The 26084-nt window shown below is 46.3% G+C and overlaps 1 protein-coding gene across 1 annotated transcript in view; it reads right to left on the reverse strand.

The window, feature by feature from the left end:
* Window positions 1-15012: 15012 nt before the first annotated feature.
* Window positions 15013-26084, reverse strand: part of CD9 (CD9 molecule) — a 39495-nt gene continuing 28423 nt past the window's right edge. The window contains exons 2-8 of the mRNA XM_084811392.1: window positions 25521-25623; window positions 22289-22386; window positions 20018-20092; window positions 19376-19468; window positions 17291-17359; window positions 15962-16045; window positions 15013-15405 (exon numbers count right to left, since the gene is read on the reverse strand). Coding sequence (XP_084667518.1) covers window positions 15340-15405; window positions 15962-16045; window positions 17291-17359; window positions 19376-19468; window positions 20018-20092; window positions 22289-22386; window positions 25521-25623 — 588 coding nt within the window. The 3' untranslated portion in view covers window positions 15013-15339. The remainder of the gene's footprint in view (window positions 15406-15961; window positions 16046-17290; window positions 17360-19375; window positions 19469-20017; window positions 20093-22288; window positions 22387-25520; window positions 25624-26084) is intronic.

Below are 26084 nucleotides of genomic sequence, written 5' to 3' on the forward strand. Positions count from 1 at the left end.
GAAACTTGGTCAGCATTGTTCTTGTGAAGAGCATCCAGCTCGTCTTTAGCTGCTTTCTTCCATTTAGCAGCTTCTTCTTTGGGTAATGTTTCAATCCCTTCCCATAGTGTTGGTCCAGGAATTTCATCCTCCCTTGCTAGGTAGGACTGCTTTAGTGCGGGTATGCCTTTATTTGGGCGGGGTGAGCATCTTGGTGTGGACTCTGCTGCCCCTTCTGGCTGTGCAGCTTCATCTGGATCTGCACACGTTTTTGGCCTTGATTCCTCGCCTTCTAGCTCTGGCATATTGCTGTAATCTTCACTGTCCTTTGTGTTTTGGATTAGCATTTCTGGTTCTTCTTCAATGTAGTCTGCTTGGAAGGGCACCACTTCTGGTTGGTGTGAGCTGTCACCTTCGTTGAAGTAGACGACTCTGTGGACTGTTGTTTTCTGTGTCTTGGGACCTAGGACTCTGTATCCCTTTGTTTTTGTGGAATATCCCACTAATATTGCTTCTTTTGTTGTGTTGTCCGGTTTGGACCTCTTCTGGTCTGGTGTAGACCTTTGATCCGAACACTCAGATGAGCCATATTGCGCTCATGCCCGAGTTCGTATGGTGTCTTGCCTGTCGCCTTTGTAGGTAGACAGTTCTGTAGGTAAGTAGCCGTAGCAGCTGCTTCTCCCCAATACCTTGCGGGTAGCTGATTCTTCCAGCATACACTTCACCATCTCCATCAGTGTGCAATTTTTGCACTCTGAAACACCATTTTGTTGTGGGTTGTGAAGAACAGTGGTCTGCTGCTCTATCCCTTGTTCACGTAGATACTGCTGTGTTGCTCCAGACATGTATTCTCTTCCATTGTCTGGAGCATCTGTGGCTTTCTCTGAAATTTGTTAGTTACTGTAGCCACATATTCCTTGAGTTTTTCAAGCATTCTCCTTCAATAGATACATCGCTGTATATCTTGAATAGCTATCAGTAAATGTGACAAGGTATCTGTTTCCTCCTAGCGAAGGCTTTGGCATTGGTCCACAAATGTCACTACGCATTAGCTCTAGAGGGTGTTTTGTTTTCCTCTCACTTTGCTTTGGAAAGCTGGGTTTAGGGCCCTTGGCCTCAATGCTGCATGTGCATCTGTGCTCTGCCTTGCATGGAACAACTTTCATGCCTTTTGCTAGGTGCCCTTTCTGTAGGGCATTTAGTTTTGAAATGTCCTTGCAGCCAAGTCTGGGGTGCACAAATGTATAGTTTGCTTATTATTACAACGTTTCACTGCATTAGCTTTTTCATTTCTGTGATTTAGTTCCTACATTGCATTTTTCTTTGTAACAGTGTAATCTTTCCCCCCATCCTTTGTTACTACACAGGAGTCTCCCTTGAATGAGACTTCACATCCCTTGACAGTCATTTGACTGACAGAAAGTGGACCATTCGCCATTTGAGGAATATAAAACACGTCTTTTACAATATCTCTTCAGCTCCACCTGGTGTCTCACAGAGTAGCATTCCATTGCCTTTGCCTGCTATTTGTATCTGTCTATCATCAGTCAATGAAACATTTCCTGTTTGAAAAAGTCACCATCTGGGATCATGTGCATAGATGCTCCAGAATCTATATAAAATTCATTCTCAGTCCTTTGTTCAAATTTCACTTGCATGGTTTTATGGTTTGTTTTTTCCTTTATTATCAGACTTCCCTTTATTTTGGGGACAGTCTTCCAGTAATTCTTCTTGCCGCACAAGGAACAGCCATTGTTCTCTAGCTTCCTTTCCTGCTTGAATGGCCTTGATTTACATGTCTTTACATTGGCCTGGCTGTGAGGTTCGCTGGAAAGACTTGTGCTCCTTACCGTAGGGCTCCTTCACACTGAGCTTTTATCCTGCGATTGAGATTGCTCCTTCATGGAAGTTTGCAGGCTCTTTACATGACACTGTGACCCTGCCATGACCCTCCAGGGCAGCTTCTGCACTAAATGCCCTTTGTTCCATTTTTAAATGGGTCTGTCTGTCTGTCTGTCTGTCTATCGAATTACCCCGTTGTGTTCCGCTTCAGTTTCCTCCTTGAAAAGAGTTAAAGCGGCAAGAAGAGGAGTGAGATCAATGAAAGATAATGGAAGACTCCGATACGGGGAGAAGGAGAAGGGAAGGGGAGTGGGGAAAGGAAGCATGTGTAAAGGGAGTCAGTTGTGATCGTGCATTTAAAACAGAAGCAGAAAGCATTTAAAATGGAATTTGAAGCATTTAAAATGGAAGCAGAAAGCATTTAAAATCGTGCATTTAAAACAGAAGCAGGATTTTAGGCTGGTGTAGAGATGCCCTTAGAATCTGAGCCTTAGGGATGGCAGAGAATTCCGCCACAGACTCCAATGAGGCCAGATTCTAAAGAATCCAGCCCCCCGGAATCCGTGGCAGAACAGAACACTTACCTCTGCCTCCCTGCGGAATCCTCTTTGGCCGGATCCTCCGGCTCCAGATTGCCAGTGATACGGTCGCCATGCTGTATCGCTGGCTGAAGGGGACTGACTGCGGATGCAAATGGTGTCCAGGATGCCATTTGCGGCCGTGCTTTTCATTCACGCGATAGGCTATGCAAATATTTGCGTAGCCTATCACATAAAACGGGAAACAAATAGCTTCCTGGACACCATTTGCGGCCCTGTTTTTTCACGTGATAGGCTGGAGGACATTTGTTAGGAGATTAGTACCTGGAATAGTTACTGATGAGCTTGAAAGAGCTCTGAAGAATTTGTCTGCTACTGTGGAGAAGACAGAAAATTGTTCTATTAAGGCCGTGGCCTCGCTTCAGTAAGAAGCGAACTCCTTTGCTCTGGCTGTGGCTCAGAATCTCATGGCGCTACATCTCCTTGCTCTGCAACAAGGAGGTGCGTGTGCCTTGACCACTGCTTCCTGTTGTGCCTATGTGAATAAAAGCAGTGAAATTGAGCTACATGTGAGAAAGGTCAAAGAACAAGTACAAGGCCGTCATCTGTTCCAATGACAGCCTTGGGTTTTTAGACCTCTTTTTGGTCTATAAACCTCTTCCTTTCCATTGTTCAGGTAAGCTCTTGCGTGCCTTATTTCCACAGATAAAGTCCTGGCTCCTTTATTGTGGGATTCTTGAATCCAAACGCTACCTGCCTGGGCTGCATGAGTGTGTTTATCCCTTGGTTCTTATAATGGGCGGGGCCATTTTTGTCAGGATTTGCTGACACTACCTGAGTGTTGCATTATAGCCTGGAGCTACAATTTTTTGTTCCGCTGGGGTGTTCCATCTTTGCAGATTTCTGCATGCCAAATTCAAGCCTAGGATACCATTTCCTCACCACATTTGAGGTGAGGAACACAAAGTTATTCTGGAATTCTGGGCGATCTGCCGAAATGGCGTACCAATCCAGCAAGTTTGTGTGTTCGTTGTGTAAATGTTGGCATATCTGACCATCAGACAAATTCAGCGTGTGCGCTTGTCTGTTGTGTACAGTAACTAGCTTGTCACCTTCCCACTTCGAGATCCAGGGTTTTGCAATAAGTAGGGAAAAGCAAGCAATGTGACGTTTCCCATTGGATAAACAACGCTTCAGTCAGTTATAGAGATTATCTCACTCCCACGTCTTTATCTCGGCCACGGTGCATGTATGATTTTTACTTCTGAGGAAGCCTGGTGCAAAACAGGAGTATATCCAGATTCCTGTAAAATACAAGACCACAGCCTTCACAGCACAGTTCCTCCAGTTGCAATAAATTACTGTTTGTTCCTGTAGCAGCCAGTTCCATTTACAGTTTTACAGCTCTGTTTCTTGTATTGTGCTGATACGCCGGCGGTCCTTTTTGTATATATATTGTCCCCCCCCCCCGTACATTATAATACCATATAATTTACACGGGTGTGTTCCAGTTGTGTGCAGTTTAGCATTTTTGGGTCATGCTCGGCTCCTCTTCAGACTCCAGCCTTGGTGCAGGCATCTTCTAACACTGCGAGGAGGGTATCCAGGTGCTGACTCGGCTAAGTTTAATGGCTGTGTGTGACGTGAGCAGAACTTGATATGGCCCTTTCCATCTGGGCTGAAGCGCTGTTTCTCTTTGATGATATTTCACATAGACCAAATCAATCGCCTAGGTCTAGATCGTGACATTGTCCTTCTCGTGGCTCCTCAGGGAAAGCATCTCTAATCTGTGAAGGGGAATTCCTGACAGTCCACATTAATTCTTGACGATATTTTACCATTGTGCTGTGTCAGTGTCAGGCTAAGGTCAGGGATTTGCAAAGAGGTGGACAAAAGACGGACGGATCTACCTTTAATGATTTCATACGGACTAAGTCTGCATATCCTAGAGGGTGTTGCTCTCATAGACATAAGTGCCAGTGATAATGCTGTTACCCAGTTCATACCAGTTTCTTGGCACAGTTTTGCTAATTTGTTCTTTAATATCCCATGTCTTCTTTCTACTGCCCCTGCACTCTGGGGATGATATGAACTATGGAAATGTTGTGAGGTATTCAGGTATTTAGACAACTGTTGTACTATCTTGACCATAAAATGCATGCCCCTGTCACTGGACAAGATTGCTGGTATTCCCCATGTAGGAATTATATGATTCAAGAGCTTCTTCGCTACTGTAATCGAGCCAGCCTTTTTACACAGAGAGGCTTCTATCCATCCAGAGAACAAACTGTCACAAGGACATATCCGTATCCTGTACATTTGGACAGCTGTATGAAGTCCATCGACAGATGCAAAAAGGGGCCCTGTGGCGACTCTCTATATCTCTGTGCCACCTTTACAGTCTTTCCCACATTGTGGGACTGGCAGGTTGGGCAGGAGGCACAGAGGGAGGCTGTGACTAGGCCAACATTCAGAGCATACCAGTCTCTGAGCAAACTTCCTACCGTCCCCTTTTACAACATGCAAAGGCCCATGGAGCATGGTGGCAAGAGAGGCATGGCGGGACCTTGGGGTGATGGAGCGTCCCTCTGGGGTGAGCCACAAGCCATCGGGGTGCAAAAGGCAGCAGGCCTGACGCCACTTATCTTCTTCAGTTTCTGGGGCCGATCTTGTAGTATAGCCAGCTCATGAAGAGACGGTGAGGGTGTCAGCTGAGTTACTTACAGGGTATAAGTATGCCTCTGCCGACGGGGTTAACAGGCTTGCTGCCTTAGCTGCTTTTGGCGTATTCATTTCCCTTAGCAATGTCAGAATCTTCAGAATCAGTAGAATGTCCTGCATAGGGACGGCGCAGCAGTCCAAAAACGGGGTGGAGTCCAACAGAGTCCCCTCCATCTGGCCTCCCAGACCTCGCTTGCTGAGCCCTGGCGCTCTGACAGACCCAGCTACTGAGCGCCCCAGCGCTCAGTGACTGGCTGGGTGCACCATGGCACCCCAGCGCTCTGGCCCTGGCCTTCTCAGAAGGAGGCCAGGGCAAGAGCCCGAGGGGCTGGCTGCGCTGGGACCCATCCTGCCTCCCCCGGCTGTCAAGGGCTTCCTTAACAGCCAACATGGGGAGGAACAGCCTCGGCAGCACCTCAGCACTTGCTCCCGTGTGAGCTGGGGGGGCGCTTGTCGGGCGTCCCCCGCCCCGGACGGAGGTGGGTCTGTCCATCCCTAGTCCTGCACATTTAACAGCAGCAACGCTGGCTGGCAAAAGTAGAGCATACAGCAGGGCTGAAACATAGGGACCATTCCTTATGGGGGTCCCAGTTGAGGTTAAGAATCCTCGTTTTGTCCAGATTTGGCTGAAGTCATGAACAATGCCACAGGCACAGCGTGAATCTGTATAAATAGTGGCGGATTTGGCTAAACAGCATGCTCGTGTGAGAGAAACCAGTTCAGCCGCTTGAGCAGAATGTACTGCTGGGAGTGGGGCAGATTCCAAGACAGAGCACAGAGTAACTTGAGGGCACCCCGCCACTAGACTGCCGATCGGGTTTCTATAGGAGCAGCCATCGGTAAACCCAACAAAGTCAGGGCTGGAGAGGGGAACGCCAAAGAGATTTGGCCCAGGACTGGCCTGTGAAGATATCCCATGCCCATCCCATGACTACAGCCAGACAGTCGGGGGGCTCCCCTTCTGAAGGCGCGAGGCAGGACTGAGGACAGAACATCATGGAACAGAGACGCGTGCTGCAGGTAGAAGCAGGATCCGTATCAGGCGAGTCTGGCACTGGGAAGATGCTGTGTCTTAGACTGTAGCAACAATGCTTCCACACCACGAGGAACCATGAGGTTCAAAGAGTTTGGAGAACAAGGTTTTCAGATTGTTGAACTAGTCTAACAGCTGCTGCTACTGCTCATTGACAAGTCTGAATTCTTTGGCAAATTTCTGAGGATTTTCCCTAGGCCTGGGGAAGTCTTTGGCCAGATCAGGAATCTCTGCTCTAGTCCAAGGTCTATGGAGTATGACCAGCTCCTCACCTTGCCCTGGGTGTTGTTTCAGTGGAGCTTGCAACATGGGAGAAGAAAAGGAGGTTGCCAGTTTTGCATTTTTTGGCTCTTTCTTTCTAGTGTGGGATGAGACTGGCGAGAAGAACTTTGTTGGCAACTGCGGTTTTCAGGACGTGAGTGGCATAAGGGCTTCTTCTTCCTCATCTTCTGAACCCAGGAGAGGGTCGCCAGGATCGCCCTCTGGGTCTGGATCAGGATAGGGCGGGGGTTTCCCTGGTGAACAGTCAGTGAGACAGGGATAAATGGGCATCAGGGCCAATCTCTGGTGGTGCACTTGGTGGTGCGGAGTGTCGAGTGACCAATTTACATGTTTGATTCCATTTTTCAGTAGAGTCTTTCAGTTATGCTAATTAGACTCTGTACTTCATTTGGAAGATTCTTCATACCACTTAAAAAGGCAGACCAATGGGAGTCAGAGGTCTTAGGACCTCTGGCCTCCAATGTTCCTCAGCGGTGGAGGATTTTATAAGTCAAACAATCCAGTCAAAGGAAATTGTTTGGATGGATGATTACGAGTATAAAAAAATCCACTTTCCTAGAAATTAACAGGCTTTTTCTCCATAATGTGTGTATATGTACCAGGCTGGGGTTCCTTTTGGGGGAACATGAATTTGTTTTGATCCCCGATACTGTTTTACAGAGAGAAATCTCTGTCAGAGACACAAGAGGGCGGGGACAGGTTCGCCAGGGACAAACAGACACAGAATGAACAATACAGAACTTATTGTCTGTTTTGTCTATAGAGATGCTGAACATTCAGCTTCCTGCTTCTTGCTCTGCTGCCTACGTGACTGTCACATTCAGAGCAAATGGCTTCCACACACACTACTGTCGAAATCCAACTTTAGGAAACTCCTGGATTTCTACATTGTTTTTAAGAGGCTCCACTTCCTAACAGGGAACACCCCCGGCTTGACACACCCTAAAGGGTTACACACCCAGGCAGTGGGTGTGTTAACCATTTCTGTGACTGCATTCATTTGCTAAAACTGCTAAAAGATGGGAGCAGACAAGTTTCGCACAAAACGAATGGGCAGCATATTGGCTGCACATTTTACCTCCTATCTTGGGTTCTACAAGGGCTAGAGATGAGCTTTTTAAAAATGAAAGCTGGGGCTTTGGAGAGTATGGCTCATCCCCAGGGAGTCAACTGGCCCTCCTCACGGATGCTCATGAGCATGGTTGAATTCTGGAATGGCTATCCTGTTAATGTGACAGTTCCTTTCCCCTTATGTTCTCTTTCAGCACTTCCCCAGCCTCTGTGGGTGAAAGCACAGGGGTTTACGATGCTTTCACATGCCAGTATTCACAGCCCTATGCATGGTCACAGGGGATGGGTGGGAGCTAAGCCACAAAAAGCAAAGGTACATAAGGAATGCCTCTTCTCTTGTGACTCTGGAACTGCCTGGGATTGTCCTTGCAAGCAACACCCCCTGCCCCACTTCCCAGATGCACAGGTGATGCTCCTGTGTTCTCCCCCCACCTCACCTCACCTCACGTGTGGGCTGGAAAACAACTCATTGGTTCACTTTAAAGTGAACTCAGCCAGGGGCCCAGGCCAGGCAGAACAGGACGGGAAGCCAGTGATTTGCGTAGGCGCAGGCAGTGAGGGAGCCCGTCATCCCACCGCCCATCTCGTTTATGAGGCAGGCACTCCCAAGGGCTGCTGAACCAAGGGCCTAACAGGCCGCGGCACTGCCTGGCTGGGCCTGCCAGAAGGCCGGCCTCACAACCCCTTCCAGGTCCACATTCTGCCACTTGCATTGCAGCCCCTCTCAACAGAGCCTTGCCCGCCTGTGTTGCGGAGCGGAGGGAGGCGTGCACAGCACGAGGTGCTGTTCCCCACTCTCAAGGAGGGAGCTACTGCGGCGTGGAGGGGCCTGGTCCTGCTGCCGCCACCTCTTTGCCCTATGAGGAGGTGCTCCTGAGGTGCCAGCGACACTCGAAGGCATCCTCCTGTGGCGTGTTTCATCTGCTGACCTCCTGCCCCGCTCTGAGCCTGGCCTGTGCAGCTGGAAACAAAGCAGAGGTAGACGGGGCAGGCACAGCAGTCCGTTGCTGCTCCCAGAATGAGATCGTGGCTGGAATGGGGGGGGCAGGGACACCCCTGGCTCCTTTAAGCAGATGCCCGTGTGGCATGTGCAAAACCACCATCTGATTATGGAATTTGGGGCGAGAGGTTGAAAGCAACACAAGCAGTTATCGTTTAAACATTGCATCAGAAATGGCTCCCCTTCGATATATGGTACTTTCACCACGCCATCTCTCTTCCTATGCCATGTGCAGACACGTCAGTCCTTTGCATTGACTGGACTGCGTTTGGTGCTGCAGCATTGCCTGGGAGAGGGGATGCTACCTGGCTAATCTGCAGCGTTGCAGGTTCTATCCTGTGCCCTTCAGGCTGTACCTTGCAGCCTCCAAACTCTGCTGCACTTCCAGTGTCTGATCAAAGCTCTCACCTTAACAGATTCACCCGAGAATCCCAGCAACCCCTTTTCCTTCACAAACCTCGCCAGTCTTTCTCCACTGACAAAATGCCCCATCTCTCTACAGTTTAACTGCTGCTCTCCCCACCATTCCTGTCTTCGTGGCAATGGTTGCCTGGAGCTACCTACGCTCTCCCAACCCCGCTGTCCCTTATTTATATTTAAGTATTTATATCCCAATTTTCTAGGCAAATAGCCTCTACAAAGCAGCTCACCATATAACCAACTAATATAACTACCTTTTTAAACACAATCATAAAGACAATTTAAAATAGAGTGCTTTATGAGATACATTAAACTTAAGACAACAGTGTTAAGACACATTCCACTCCAGAGCAGTAAAGGCAAAACACAGATCGTCTAGCACTGTTGATGTATTTATAAGTGAAAGTGTGTGTGTGAGGTGGATGCTGTGGATGCCTATACATGTGTATGTGAGAAGGGATGACTCAGAGCAGCCGTCCAGATGGTTTGGACCACAACTCCCATGGGGGATGCTGGGAGTTGTGGTCCAACCCATCTGGGGGGTACCACGTTGGGGAAGGCTGACCTCGAGTCCAGAGCCCTGTTCAGGCTTCCCACCCTGTGTTTACTAAGCACATGAGGAGGGGGAGCACGTGAGCCCTGTCCCCTCCATTGCCCTTCCCTCTAGAAGTGGAGGCGGGGGGGCTTTCTGAAAAAGAGGGCCTCTTCCACCCATGGAGACAGGATTTGGACCACTGGAAAACGGGCATTCAGATGTGTGCAGAGGCTCTCCTTTGCAGAAATTGGAAACGGGATACAAGAAATTGCAAATATGGGCACAGGAGGCCCTCCTTTTCAGTCATTTGCCCTCCCCATGCAGAGGTGATGGAAATGATGATGGAGGAGGCAAGGCTAGCACGTTCCCCCTCCTCATGTGTTTCATAAACACAGATCAGCAACACCGGAAGAGGTCTGTAAATAATTATACAGGTTTTACAATACTTGGCTATAATCTGGAGTAAAGAGTGGGAGAGGGCAAGATTGTTGGTTGATGCGTTGTTTGCAAAACATTTGTAAGTTCGCAAAAATCAGTAAGATTCAAATAGCAAAAAAGGTAAAGATTCATATAATATATTCTGAGTCCTGGAAATTGGATATGCTATAAACACACATACCACTAAAATAACTACACCCAAGGAATTCTAATAAGGATATGAAAGGAATTCATAGCTATGACAATTATTAAGTGTGGCAATTAAAAGAGGCAGAAAAATGCCCCAGAAAGCAGACCAAATTCTGTCAGAAAAATGTATGTGGCAATGAATGTGTTGGGATCAGTTTTGAGGAATTAAACATTAAGCTTCTGCTAACTTAATAAAATCAGATTTAGACACAGATAAGATTTCAATATTTATAAACACAGGCAGTTTGGTGCATGTTCGAGAGCTACCCATTCAGTCTTAGATCATGTGTAATGCTAAGGCAGAAGCCAGAAGTGCTGTTCCACTTCAGCCTTGTGTCTTTAAAGCCCAGCCACATCTCCTCCTCTTCAAGTCAGAAGCCAGAAAAGTACTGTTTCCAGAGAGAAGTGATGGGGATGTGGAACATGCTTAACCTTTTCCTTGGTTCGCTGCTTTCCCCCAATTCCTCACTACTACCATCACGTTTTCCAACCTGGGTTGGAGGAAAAGCAGCTGGTGAGAGAGCTGTAGGGAGGGGCAGAGCTGTGGGAAGGGGAAGAGTTAAGCTCTCTCCTCTTGCCAAAATCTTCTGTATTGCACAGCATGCCTTCCCTGCTTTCGCAGACACACGAGTATGTGCTGCCAGGCTCCGAAGAGATGAAGCAGAACATGCGCCTCCTCCCGGAGAATGCACCAGTGTGTTTGCAAAATGTCCTTCCCTCACCCTAATTTGACCCAGCCTCCACACAGCTGGGATGAGGCAGCATAACAATCCGTCAGACCTCTAAAAAGCCTGACATAAGAGAATCACCCCAATCCAGGAAGTTTAATGGTTAAGCACTACATCCCCCCACCCCCATCCCCCACTCCCTGAGCTGGTGTTATCTTGGCAAACACAGTTTGGGAACATACATTTGGTATGGTAACTTATTTACTTACTTACTTATTACATTTATATCCCACCTTTTTCGTCTGGCAGTAACCCACACGGCTAACGCGGTCCTCTTCTCCATTTTATACCATGTAGTTCTATCCTGAACAGACCGAGTAGTCAGAAACTGAAATCTATGTAGGTATGTTTCGAATCACAGGATTAATATCTTGTATTTCACAGTGCCATGGATTGCTCCCTATACTACATCTTTTTGATGTGTTTCATCAAATCTGCAGAAGCCTGATCTGCTGGGAGTTTGGGATAAATGTCACAATTGACAAACCTACATACAAAGGCCAGCAGTTAGCCCAGTTCTGAAGATCTTTTGGACATCAAACAGGGCCCTCAGTCAAGCGAAGCATTCACGCCCAATGAATGGCTTCTTTGTCGATTTATTTTCAGCGAGACTAGAACGCAGCAGTGCTACTGGAAAAATCTGTCTGTTTTTGTGATCTGGTTACAAAGCACACAAAACAGCCTCTAGTTCTCGAGATACTGTTCAGTGTTGTTAACACTGGTAGCTGTAATTAGATATCTCAATTTCTCCTCCCTCTCCCTCTCTCCCTCTTTCTACAAATATAGAAGTCGAAGGGAAAAATAAAGAACGATGTAGCTCATTACATGCTCCTTGCAATTACATGGGAACCCACAAGCACCTCCCACATTCTAAATAGAGAAACCCAAGAAGCTTCGGCCAAGACGATGACTAGGCCAAGCGAGTGTTCACCCACACCAGGTCTTGAATAGCAGCATTCCTGGTGAACAGTACTAGTGCTACCCTTACCCTGGAGCCTTTCTCAGGGCCCAGGACAAGAATCCCTAACCTTTTGGACCAGCAGGCAGATTTGGGAATTTGAGAAACTGCTGTGGGCACCACCACAAAATGGCTCCCATAGAGAATGTGGCTAGTCACATAACAGCTGCTGTGGGGGCCTAGCTAGTCAAAATACAAGTAATTTAGTCAAGAAACTGAGTACAAGCAGAAGGAGGACCTGAATGCCAAAGCCAATCCACATATTTCACCCCACAGAAGCACAACAAAATACCCATTTAAGGTTGCAATCCTATGCATGCTTACATGGAACTCAGTGGGAATTAATGAATGAGTAGGCACAGCAAACACAGGATTGCTGTGCTCATCCTATCCACACAAACACACCTTTCTCCAGCCCGCAAAGGAAAGGTAGCGAGAGAGGATGAGAAGGAGAGAAAGAGGAAGGCCAAGGATTGGGAGGGAGGGAGATGTAGTAAGAAAGGGCAAAGCTAGAGGCTAGGAGCGGGGAGAAATAGCTAGGTAAAGAGGTGTGTGTCGGAGGGGGGAGAAATAGAGAGACTAGAGGTTGGGAGGCGAGGAGAAAAAGCAAAGCAAAGGGGCAAAGGGAAAAGAAATAGCAAGGCTAGGAGGGGGGGAAAGTGAAATAAAGATATGGTGAGAGAGAAATAGCAAGGCTAGAGACTGGGAGGGGAGGGAAAATACTAAGGCAAAGGGGCAGAGGGGAAAGAAAGACCAAGGCTAGAGACCAGGAGGGAGAGAAACAGCAAGGTAAAGAGGTGTGTGTGTGAAATAGCGAGGCTAGAGGCTGGCAGTGGAGACAAATGGCAAGATAAAGGGGTGAGTAGGAAAGAGAGCAAGTCTAGGGGCTAGGAAGGGAGAGAAAGAAGTCTAGGGATGGGAAAGGGAGAGAAATAGAAAGGAGTTCGGAGAGAGACATAGCGAGGCTAGAGACCGGGAGTGTGGAGAGAGAGATCGAAGGGAAAAAGTCTGTGGACAGAAGATTGAGCAGGCCCAGGAAACAACTCTTTCCTCCACTTCCTGTCCACTGAACAGCTGATTGGCAGCAGTTTCATGAACCAGAAGAACTTGGTGCCCTGATATTTCCAAGCTTTTTAAATATTAAACATACATTTTTTGAAGTGGGCAGGGAGTGGAGAGCTTTGTGGGTGTGTTGGAAGTCCCCACAGGCACCGGTTGGGGACACACAGCCTAGGACATTCATAAATGCTCATCTATGTCGTGGAGACATTAAGAACTCCCAGCACTGCTGGCCATAACACAGGGCAGCTGACATGCACACTGAAGTACACACCTGCCCCAAACACTGTCCCCCATTTTGCACTACTAAAGGCCAATGCAGTGGGGGAAGTTCCAGAACTACAGGAGCAGCCCCACCGCAAATGCCACACCCCACTCCACGCCGTGACCACTCTCACCTCAGGGGTGGATGGAATCCTGAGCAGGGCCTCTAGATGCAAATAGGGTGGGACAGAGAAGTTTATAGCCCGTAACATATGTGATATGAAATGCTTAAGAGCATATTTCCTCTGAATATTCATATTTATTTACCACATTTTTATTCTACCCTTCCTCCAAGGAGCTTAGGGTGGCATACATGGCATCTTTCTCCCTGCTCCATATCCTTACAACAATTCAGTGAGGTAGATTAGGCTGAGAGAGAGAGAGAGAGAGAGAGAGAGAGAGAGAAAATGACCCAGCGCCAGTGCGCGAGCTTTATAGCTGAAGCTGAGCAGTAATTTGAACTCAAGCCTCCCTGATCTGAGCCCAACACTGTTCGTTTTATGCCACATGATACAATAACTATCATTTCCCCAAATTCTCTTTTATTCATTGTGATGTGAAATGCCCAAGATTCTATCATAATCTGCCGTCACACCAAGGACAGAACACAGGGTGGGGCAAAGTGCGGAGGCTGGCAAAATTCTTAATTGTATGGGATAAAGGAAATGTGCTGCACTTCTGTCTGGGACACAGCTGAGGAACAGCAAACCCCTTTCAACAATTACTGGTTCTAGAAGGCATTTCCCAGTGGTGTCCCTTCACCCGTTCCCATTCACTCCTATGGGGAACGAGGAGAGCACTCTATGGCACTGTGATGAAGGCAAGCCCTCCTCATACATCGGCTCAGAGTAGCCTCCTGCAGCAAAGAGCTGCTGGTGGGTGGATAACGCGTCTTGTTGCCCCACCCCTGCCTCAGACCTATGGCCGGAGTTCAGGCACACAGGCATTTAGGAACATGTCCCTGCTGTCCACACGTTACTGCTCTATCTTCAGCAAGCCTGACACTGGAGCAGCCCAGGGCTGGCGTTTTGGCAACTCCTTTGAGAGTGCAGAGCGTTATTCAACGTAGTCGAGCTGTGTTAGTAACGTACTTGTGAACTTGGAGAGCTCAGGGGAAGGGAATACAGAATATACAGGCGTCAGGCTAGGTCCCTAGTTAGAAGAGGGCCTGCTTTGGGTAGCAAAACTGGGAAAGACCTCTGCCCAAGAGCCGCGGCCAGTCAGGGCGGGCAATACCGAACTAGGCGGACCACTCGTCTGACTCACCATAAGGTGGCTTCTTATGCTGCAGCAACATCCATGATTCTCAAAATGCAGCTTTGCAATTACGGAAGTTGTTATGCTCAAGAACACACTTCCCAAGTGGAAACTCCCTTAAATAATGAAAGATGCCCACAATTATGCCCAGCCAAGTATTTCCAAAGCCCCACCAGTGCTTTTTATGCTTGTAAACACTGCCCCTTGGGTAGCAAACAACACACTCCGGGAACACCCTGAATCCTAAACAAAATGCTGTAAGTACAGCCCTCCTCTACACTCAATTCCAAAGTTCCTCAAAAAAGGCGACTAAAAGTCATTTGGGGATAGGTTCAGAGTTTTAGTCTCCTGCTCAGGGTCTCCAAAGGACTAAAATCTGAGTGCGACAGAACCAAATGAAAGGGGCGGGGAGCAAACCATTTCTACAGGGCCCTTCACAAAAAGATACATAGAGATAATTCCTGAGTGATTTAGTCCATCAACCAAACCAAACCGAGCCTACTAGCCACCTATGGCTGCCTAGAAGGGGCTCGGTAAGTTTCCTGGTTTTGTTGCCTGCTTGGGATAGCAAAAAATGGAGGCACGGGGGCATCAAGCATGAGGCCTTACCAAACGGCTAGCATTCTGCATGGGGAGCCCCATTACTCTTCTAAGTCAGAAAATACACTGAAAATAAACAATTTCTTAAAACAAGTAATACTGTGGTCTTAAATCTTTATTAAGTATCAAATTTTCTCCAACATAAATTACATCCCAGTTGTAAGTTTGAAGAAAGCAAGACATCAATTTAGAGACAAAAACCTTATATACAAGTTGTTGGCCTTTAGCTTAACAAATATGGTACCTTTTCAACAGTAGACTCCTTTCAAGCTTTTATAAATGTGAAAAGCAAAAACGAAGAACATCAGTACTAAACAAAGCATTTAAAAAAACAAATATGTAACTTTGGAAATGCCTTTCAGAATGCTGGAGTTAATAACTGGAAATTCCTTGAATGCAGGGGCTGCGGCTGGGCAAAATCGCTTTAGACCATTTCTCGGTTTCTGCGAATAGCACAGCAAAGGATCATGCTGAAAATCATACCAAAAATCTGAAAAAGAAAGATACACACAAAATGGCAGGGTTTCTTTATGAAGAGCAATACCGATTAGACCAGCAAGCCAAACCATCGAATATTTTGGTTTGGATTACCTGTGACTGAAATTGTATTGGCTCAAGCCAGCAAAGGTTTGAGATCAGTCCAGCACACCTTTAGAACTCATTAATTTCCAGCTTATATGGAAAATCTTAAATGCGATTCATACTGCAGGGCTCATTTATAAAGTGGAGTACATCAAGTTAATGGGTCCAACTCAGTAGAAGTTAATGGGTCTAACTACATGTCACCATAATCTTCCGTGCAAACACTCCCTATCAAAATTCATAGCAAGTTTTGTGTTTAATTACAGTGCATGGCACCCTTGACCCTTAAGAGAACCTCTAGGAAGTGGCAGGAAGGACAGGCTGCACAAGCCAAGACCAATCCACTTGTTATGCAACTTGGCAAGTGATGGCTGCTTTACACGTTTGAATAAATTAAAGTGTTACATTCATCATTATGCGACATTAATCCATAAAGCAAACCTTAGGGGAGGGTCACAACCTACCATCACCACACCGACACCAATGCCGACCGCTCCAATGACATTCAGCTTTGTAGTGAAGAAATCCTCAATAGCTGCAGGGCACGGCTGGAAGAGAAATTCACCTGTCATCTTCAGTGCTGCTGCACACGCAAGCAGCAAAGAGATGGAGTCTGCTAGATTCTGCTGAACTCCAGTACCATGAGGCATGCACTTGACTGACCAGGTTGACATACAGCAGTCATTTATTCTGGTGAATTCCTGTCCCAGCTCCAAAAGACAAACAGAAGCTTATCCCTCACTTCATACTAAGCTTTCCAGCACGTCAAAAGACCCCTCCCAAATCAGGAAAAGGGCAGGGTTGGTGGAGACCACAGATTTTGGATGGCTACCAAGGCCAGCCAAAACTTACGGACCTCTGTTAACACAGAACATATAGCACCAGATCCGACCAGTAAATAGATTTACTTCTCCTGAGAGCCAGGGGTGAAGAGGAGGAAGAAGTTTTATTTTTGTCTTTTTATAGTTCTACACAGTGCTGTTAGCAAAGTACGGCTGTGAGACCTACATTGTGATGGCTCTCTCTTCCTTCAAACCTCAGTTCAAAACCTATCTCTTCCATGAAGGCTTTTGGCCAAGTTTTCATTTCCAACTAGAAGTAACTGCATTTGCTCAAATCCCCCATCCCCCATTACTCTGACTCTGCTTGCCTCTCCTTCCCTTCTCTCTAGCTGCTGAAATTTAGACTGGAAGCTTTCAGGGCGGGGACTTATTATTATAGCTATCATCATGCACAGAAGAACATAGCAAAAAGACATTGCACAAAGAGGGTGAACCAGCCCTTGGATCAGCCAGGAAGGTGAGGATGAAGATGCAGTTCCATTCAAGTCTTTGGTATCCTACAAGTAAGGCTAGGGCACAGCCCAGCTAAAGTCAAGATCCTCTGACAGAAAACATGGGCTTAAATCTCTTACACTAAAACCAGTGGGACTTAAACTTTAGAGTTGGATGGATTGTGCCCCAAGTTCTTTCAAGGTGTCATATCCCCATGCTTCAATGAGAGCTGAAGGAGGACTTTAACTCATATTTTCCTTCCTCTTGAGAAAGCCATTCCTTCTCTTCACATCACTCCATGCTACTGAAAATTTTTCACTGAGAGGGTCAGATAAGACCTGAATTTGTATCTCTTCAACTTTCAAATGTACTGGTGCAAAGAGTTGCCCGAAACAAAGAGTTGCCTGCTTTCTGTAAAGCAGAAAGTCCTCAGTGGATGTTGGAAGGAGGAGGATGAAATTCAAGTTCAAACCAAAATATACACGATATTTTTCAGTACAATGGTTTATTCCTACATACCGGTACAACCTGCTTGGGGCAAGTTTCCAAAACAAGCAACTCCGGGGTTTCCAAGCCACAGCAGTTTAGCTACAGCAGAAAGAAAAATTTCATATATTGAGATGCAACTTTCATACTGAAATGTACGTCCTGGAAGCATATAAGTTAACAGACCTACAAATGATGTCACCTGGAAGGCATTTGCTAAAATAATTTTATGGGTTATGCTAAAACATGTCTGCAGAAAATCCTAGAAAGCACTGAACTGTTCTGTGCAGAAGAATTCTCTAGACCTCAATACAGTGTGACAGGTTTATTCTCTTACCCAGATCCAGCTAAAGCATGTGGAAACACAGTGCCATACAAGTAGCCAATGTGGATGTGCATTTAACCACGACACTGCAATGCTCACACAAGCCCTAATGATCCAGCTGGGTTTGACTGACTGACTGACTCTTTCTTGCTTGTTGCTTTTTCTAGATGTTATAGATCAAATCTCCTATTAGTTGTAAAGCATTACCTCCCTCCCTCCCCTTACATTTCAACCCTTTGGCCTCCATTCTTACCTCCTAACTTCTACTCATGTTTATCCCCTTACAATTTTCCTATTATCATATCTGGACTGGAATAAAATATAGGCGAAATTAGGGGAGGCGGGCTGTAGCGGTAGGGTTGAATCACATGTTGAATCAGGGCCTTCCGCTTCAGTTATATTCACAGGGACCTCTTGTGTAGCTGCACTCCCAGAGGGTCAATGCCACCACTAACATGTTGATTAATAGAGAAATACATACGTGGGGAGGGATTGTAAGTATTCACAACATGCTAAACATCTTAGTTCATCTTGACGAATGCTTGCAGTGTAATAAACCCATACATGATTCTTGGAATCGCTTCACAAACCGCCTCATTTTATCCCAATTCTTCAAGAAGTCCTGTCCAAAGACAACCTCCCAGCTTCTTGGGAAGAGCACAATAAAAGCCTTAAAAACTCCCCGACAGTGCAACTTGCCCCGGTGGTGCTCAGCCTCAAGCGCCCCTTCCACACACTCACTAACCCACCTGGGAGCTGCTTTCCCATGGCACTATCCCATGGGGCTGGCTTGTTTGAAATGTCACAGCCACGTGGGGAATGGAAGCAGGGAGGAAGAGAACACTCTGCTAGTGGGGAGGGAGGGAATTCTCACTTAGAACACACAATTGCCCTATATTTTGTGGCATGAATCCTGTTTCCAAGTTTTTTTTAAAAAAATAAAGCCACTGCAAGGTGGGGCCCTGAAACCCTTAGTTAGCATTTTTCTCTAGCCTTTGTAGCACTCACTGGATCAGTGGAGATGTAATTTTCCCCTGAGCAATTAGGCATGGTTAAGAGATCAGGCCACCCCAATCACGATGGGCTCATAGGCTTCTTCTCCCCTTTTTCTTTTCCTCTCTCTTCCCAGCACTAATTCATAGCACTCTCCCTTCCCAACACTTGAATTTTCCTCCCCTTTCCTAGCACTATGGGCTTCTCTACATGAGGCTTTTACTGTGTGCTCGTGATTGGTCACTCCTGGAAGTTTGCAGGTCCTTTACATGAATTGTCAACCTCCAGGGCCTCTCCTGTGCTTTATAACCTTTATCCCGGCTTTTTTCTTAATGGGGAAAATGAACTATTTTCTCTGCATGGCACTCCAATTGCTCTAATTGTGCAATTCCGCTCTATCACAGCTATATCACGGCACCATCTAGTGGCTGTATAATGAAACATATAGAACTCACAGAGAAAGGCAATCCCTCGAAAAAAGCTTATGTACACACGTGTAAAGGAGCTGATCTTAATTCCACAAAAAAACCAGAAGCAGAAGCCCTGGTAAAGGCGAGAGATAAAAGCCTGGTGTAGAGAAGCCCTAGTTATAAACAGTGTTTAAGTTTGCACCAACTTGAATGTTAACTATAGCAGGCTTTGCACAATTCTGTGCAGCCTGGCATCAACTACAGAAAGCACTGGGAAGGGGAAATTCAAGGAGTAAAGGGGTGAAGCAGCACACCCCATCTCTTAATCATGGGTAAGTCATCTCAAAATGTTACAGAAGATAAAGAACAAATATAGAAGGTCCAACTTACTGCATGATGAACGGCTTTCAGAGTTTCTTTGGCAGAAGGCTCATTTCGTTTGTCATAAGTTGCCTTATAAAATTTATTCATTTCATCAACAATCTAAACAAAATACAAGATAATAATTCACCCCAATAATGACAGAAGAGCTTGCTTTAGTTACTTAGGGTACAATCCCATGCATGTCTGGACAGAAAAAAGTCCTACAACTCCCATGCTGGTTGGGGAATGCTAGGAGCTTTAGGAGCTGCAGGGTGTGGAATCTCAGTCCCAGGGCCAAATTCCCAGATGGCCACGCCCCTTCCCCTGACCCCCCCCCAATCATTTGGTGGCTTCCCCGCTTTGGTGCAGTTTCCCCCCCCCCCACTCTAAAAGGTCGAAATGCCTCTCCTAAGGCCGAGTTCCTGGCAGTAAGACATGTAAGTTACAATATGCTTTGTTCTTTTGGCCTCACCCCCTTGGCCTTCAGCCTTTCCCACCACGAGAACATGGCCCGCAGGAATTCTTCTAAAATTGAATTTGGCCCTCAGACTGAGAGAGGTTCCCCATCCCTGCTCTACTGAAAGCTAGTGGATATGCTGTCACAGTTCTAGATGGCATATTAAAGGCAACTTTAAAAAATAACTTCAATATTTAGAAGATGTGATCTACCTTTGATTTGTTTGCAAATCCCCAGATGGCAGCAGCTACTTCAAGAGCAAAAATCAAGAGAAGGAAGGTAAAAAACTAGGGGAGAAGGATGAGAGAGAAAATCAGGTCACCGCTGAGCACACTTGACAAATGCAGATGACTTTATGGATACTTCTGTTAAGGTGTCAGACTTAGCTTCCAATTTTCTGGCTTTGTGGACCTTGAGCCAATATGAAATAGTCTTAACTCGGGTGTTAAACTGGTAGCTTTTTGGTCACTGAATTGCCCTGGTTTTTGCAAAGGAATTTTATCATTACAGTGTTCTGAAAAAACAGTAACACACAAACTAAAACACACACATACACACACAGTTACCTGGGTAGATGTGCACAAATGTGTCCCTGTATGTTCAGAAAGACTTACTTCTGAGTAACCTTTCACAGGATTCCAGCATAGCATTTTTCTTTCCCCCTACTTCACTACTTATCTATCTGTCATACAGAATGACTCTCCCAGACAAATCACCCTACTCTTGTCTCAGTTGAAAATCTCTTGCTACCTCTCCCCACTGTCAGAATACTGACTGGAGAACTGCACTGGGCATGCCTGACTTATGTCAAGCATCAGAATTCTAAAATGCTGGGGAGGTTTTCCATGGATAGAGATGGCTTTCCTTTGCAGACAGTGTAGAAAGCAACAAGAACAGTGAGTGAGGGGAATGGGGCTAGTGGACTCATTCCTGTTGCTCCTCCTCGTGTGTAAAGCTTACACGCGAGGACAATGACTCTGTAGGACTAGAGTCTCATAACCATCTTAATGAGCATATCTAGACTGTGAACATATGTTCAGCGTAATGTGTAAATACCCATAGTGTAAGACATGTTCCTTGTATGTCCTTTTCCTACCACACGGAAAAGAGCAACAATGATTGTGGCTCTTATACTGTCTTTCTGCCTTCAGAAAGTCAGCTAATAGACCTTAATCCCCATGTTTTCTTTATGTACTATGAGGAAAGGAAGTTCAGGGATTGAGGCACTTGTGCTGTGTTTCAGCTTACAGAAAGGTAGTGTGAGGCCCTGATCCTTCTGCTCCCCCCCGCATTCCATTCTCCCCCCAAATTCCCTGAGACATAACTACATGTTACAGTTAAAGGTATCACTAGTTTTTCTGCTTTTTAAAATCAAAAGTAAGCATATGGGGCCTGATATGGATCAGGACCATAGGGTGGGGGGTAGGGGCTTTAACTCTTTGCCCTATACCTGCAAAGCCTTAAAGTCCCCCTAAGCCCCCTCTCCCAAACACGTGTCCCAATCTGTATAGTAATGTGTAGCCTGACCTTGTGAGGTCACATTCCACAACTAAAGGAATAGGCACTGAACAAAGAATACAGTAGATTTCCTCTGCAAAACCCTTTGGAAACACTGGAATACTGGCAGCATTCTAGATTCCGAATGCAATGGAGCATGCACAACATAACTTTGCCCGCAGTTGCTGCCATAGAGTATAATGGGACAGGAAACTCTTAATAACTTTTGAACAGCTGCTCAGAACATCACCAAACCAATTAAAGCTATGCCTCCTTGACAAGCCTGAATAAAGTGCACCAGTATGTTTCAACAAAATTTGAGAGAAATATATAATATGCCATCCTGCAAACTGGAGTTAAATGGGTGAAATGTATCAATTTTTTTTAACTTGCTGTATCTGTGGCAATTTGTTTCATATAGGTTTGACATTTTGCAGCAGGTAGATCATGGGTGCCAAGTGTCCAATTATTACTAAACGGGTGTCATTTTTATAAGCAGTAGAATTTTGAGGCTTATAATGGTGGAATCATTTTTTGTGATTTGCTTTACCTAAAGGGGCAATCTTACTGCCCCTTTAATACATGTGCCACTGAGACTTGCTAAGGGAGTGGTAAATACATGTATGTAAAATAAATAGTAAGGGTGAGGAAGAGCCACTTCAGCTGACCCACCATGGAAATAATGTTTCCATTACCATCCAGTACGAATTCAAACAACACTTTCTACTGAAGACAGTTCACACATTAGAATGAGTTCCAGTGCATGACAGTTCTGTGACACACACATGAAAAGCTAACTTAAGCCGCTGACTCTTGCACCCCTTTCACTTAGGACTAATTCTGCAGGCACGGTTAATTAAATATCCTTTCTGGATCCTGTTTTCAAAATGGAATAAAACAGACATTCAATAATGAAGTGGCACAGCCCAGCAAAAGCCACTTCATTCCGCCAGGTTTAGAAACTGGTCCTCAAAGTCGATACTTACCAAGCCAAGCATGCATTGGGACTCCTGTATTGCTCCACAACATCCCAAGAAACCAACAAGCATTATGACGGCACCAGCTACAATCAGAATGTAAACCCCTGGGGTAGTGTTTAAAGAGAAAAAAGCAATGTTTATTCTTGGATAACGAGGCTTCCTGCTTTAGCAAGGCTGAGCAACCGGAAGGCTGTCAGTGACACGGCCAGGAGTCGGGGCATTGCTGATTTGGGCGTCTCATGCTGCCCAATAAAAAAGGGTCCCCAAGACTAAAAAACAAACTGCTAGTAGCCGTGTTTCAGAACAAGCTTTTACAATCAGGGTTTCCAACTGGTAGATTTCGTTACTGAAGCTGGATTTAAGAAGAAAAAAGAGGGGGTCTCCCCGTCCCCACCATTTCATGCACCTAAGTGCATGGTTGTGGCAAGAACACACCATGAGATACTCCAGTGAGGGAGGAGGCTGGGCTCCACTCCCTGCATGCCTGAACTCTTGTGCATGTACAGGATGCCAAACTGCCATGTGGGGCTCTCCTTTTGTAAGGGGCATGACGGGGTGGCTGGTGCAATTTCACCCTCTGCAATCCAAGCCAGGGTACAGGTGCCAATGCAGGGAACTGAAGCTAACAGCCCAGCTACACAAGCCTCCTAGCCAGAAGCTCAGCCTGTAAAGAACCTGTGTTTGCCTACCTGCTCACACAGATTCTTTCCTCCTGACCCAACTACAGCACCACAAATATTGCATTTGTAAGTTGGCAGCCCAACTGTACAAGTCCTACAGTTTGAGAACAAACTCTTTGATGCATGCATCAAGGAGAAACTTGGATGTGATTTTGATTTAATAGCCGCATGCCATTTTTTCACAAGCAAGTTGCATTCAAAGCAGTTTACAAAAGTGTGACTATATCGAATAGATAGTAACAATATAAAATGTAATACTAGTAAATATCAGTAATATCGAACACACAATAGCATAAAAACATTAAAACATTACTTCAAAACAGTTTATCACAAAAGTCAAAATATACATGATGGAAACTTTCCCAGTTGTTCCAAGAAGCCCAAACCCAGTAATTCAGCAGCATAGCAGCATTAAACTATTATGGCATAAACTTTTGTGGACTATAGTCCACTCTATCAGATGCATGAAGTGTTGTTCTAAGTTGGCAGATAAGGATGTAAGGAGATTGGGGAATTCTAAGTTGTGAGATCAAAGGCAAATTAAAAGCAAAAGGTACAGACTGTGACAATTATGTTAAAAGTTAAGGACACCATCCTACGGAGATAGTCGACAGTGTCTGAAGTCGGAGGCTGCCGAGTATCCAATGCAGGGTGGCTGGAGCATGGAGGCGATCCTCGCCTCTGTGCTCGGGCCACCCTACCTTTTTGCCAGACAGGCAATTTTGTCTGTCTCGCTGCAGCGCTTCCGAGCAGGAGGGAAGGAGGCTGGGATGAGCATAGGAAGCTGCGTAATGCAGCTTCCCTGGTCTCCTCCCCTCCCCGCCCCTGGGACTGCCCGCTTTTTCCCATCTTTGTGCTCCATATCCAAATGCGGCAACATAGCCAGAAATGCACTGGCTACAAGGGGGAGGGGGGAGTGTGGTTTCTGGGCAATGGGGTGGGAGCCCTGTTTCCGGCCTTGGATCCCAGAAACCGAACAATCTTATGTCCCCCCAACATTGTCTAGGAAGCACAGGATTGCTCTCTAAATATATGTGAAAATTGTCACAGTGACCATTCACAAAGCAGCATTTGTGAGCAAGCACCCTGTCCTTGGTAAGCCAATGAACACCTGCAGCGGGATAAAAACCTATTACCTGGATTCAGGCCACAGGTGATAGAACTGAACTTCTTAAAATGTTAAATTCTCTGGTTTCATGCCAAAATCTCCCTTTGAACTTCCTTTGTTCAAGAATGGCCACTTTAATAGGTTAGTAACAGAGTATTCTCAGAGACTGAAATGTTCCCCCTCTGTTTTCCCTTTCTAATGTCAGATGTGTGTCCATTTATTCTTTTGCGCGGAGTGGGATGGGGAACCTCCAGACCAGAGGCGGGCAACTTTAGAAGGTCCAGGGGCCTCCCCTTTTCACCCCCCAGGCGCCTCCCCATGGGCAAATCCTTGCTGCTGCCACTCCATGGAGTTATGCAGGGTGTTGGCGGCAACCCCCCACCCCTGTCATTTTGCTGCTGATTTTCAGCAGCAAAGCACTACGGAACACCACAGTGGCTGAATTTAGCTTGAAAACAAGGTAAATTTAACCACTGCAATGTTCCGTGGTGCTTTGCCACTGACTGTCAGCAGCAAACTTGCATTTTTTTGCTGCCACGGATTCTGGCATGGAGCTGCCGGGGCATGTTGCCTACACCTGCTCCAAAACATGGGCCGGCCGTGGGTTCCCATCTGCCCATGGCCTCTCCTGCTTCCCCCTTCCCCCCAGCTAAGCTACCACTGGAGGAACGGAAGGCTCTGTTCCTCCCTCAGCAGCCCGCCGCATTTTTGTGTTTGGGACTGAGGAAGGGAAACCTCTTTCCCCGTGCCCACCATGGAAACCAGAGGCCACTCTGAGCAGTGGTGAGTCTGTGGACAAATGTGTGGATGGCAGGGGGTAGTTGGATGAGCGTGGCTGGGGCGCTGCCACTGATTTCGGTCCTGCCCACTGCCAGCCCTACTCGCTACTGGTACTCGCTACTGGTATGTCCCAATCACTCCCACACACCCGACAGAATGTATCCCTTGACTAAAAAAAGGTTCCCCACCTGTTGTGTAAAGACTGGCCTGTTGGTCCTGTTAGGCCCTACAAGGGAAGCTGAACTCCTGTAGTGCAGCACTCTGCCCTATGAATGACTAGGTTTGCTCTGTTCTAGCGACTGGATCTAATGTTGCGGGAGCTTCCACCTGCGCAACAGGACTGCCCCATCCTCTCTTCCCCCACGCAGTCCCCAGATCTGTTCCATGCAGATTTGGGGGGCTGCAGGGGGGAGGGGAAATCTATTTCACTAGTGGTTTCCTTTCCATTAGCAGATGACCAGCATTAGATCCAACCCAAAGTATATGTATGTGTGTATACTGACTTTCAGATTTTAAGCTAGTGTAGAAGTATCTCACCATTTTGGAGTGCACTCCATATCCCTGGTTTCAAGGAAGAGACCTACAAATGTTCCATTTTGTACTTTAAAAGTATCATGACTTCAGTACTGGTGTACTACTTATATGACTGAGTAGATCTCACATAAGGTACCTGTATAGAATGACGTATTATTGTTCTCCTGTTCAAAAATCTCCTTTGTCTGAGAATCAAACCGAAGCCATAGTCCAATCGCGAGGACAGCTGTTCCTGCAAGCTGGGGAGAGAGGAAAAAACACTTTAATTATGCATTCTTATGCATTTAAATTATGCATTTAATTATGCAGAGAGAACAAAGAGGAAGTCTGAGAGAAAAAGAAATGAAGTTTTAAAAATTAAATTAAAAGGGTAAGAAATACCTGGGAATAAACCCCATTGAAATCGATATGCTTACTTCTGAGAAGGCATGTACATGGATATCAGCCACCTTGCTTGCCTCCACACAGCTCTGGGCAGGGTCCGCAGAACTTTTCCATTGTGTCTTTCACCCAGCGTTTCCCAAGCTTGTGCCCTCCAGATGGATTGGACTGTAAATCCTATCCTCCCCGCTCCCAGCCAGCATAGCCAATATGCTGCCTGGAGCCGATGGGAGTTGTCATCCAGCAAATCTGGAGGGCGCCAGGTTGGGGAGGGCTGCAGCCTGCTGCTTTTCTTCTTTGCTGGTCCTGCAGAGGGTGA

The sequence above is a fragment of the Heloderma suspectum genome, chromosome 7, assembly GCF_057233095.1.
Source record: "Heloderma suspectum isolate Gila_16-S chromosome 7, 16-S_ref, whole genome shotgun sequence".
NCBI classification, from domain to species: domain Eukaryota; kingdom Metazoa; phylum Chordata; class Lepidosauria; order Squamata; family Helodermatidae; genus Heloderma; species Heloderma suspectum.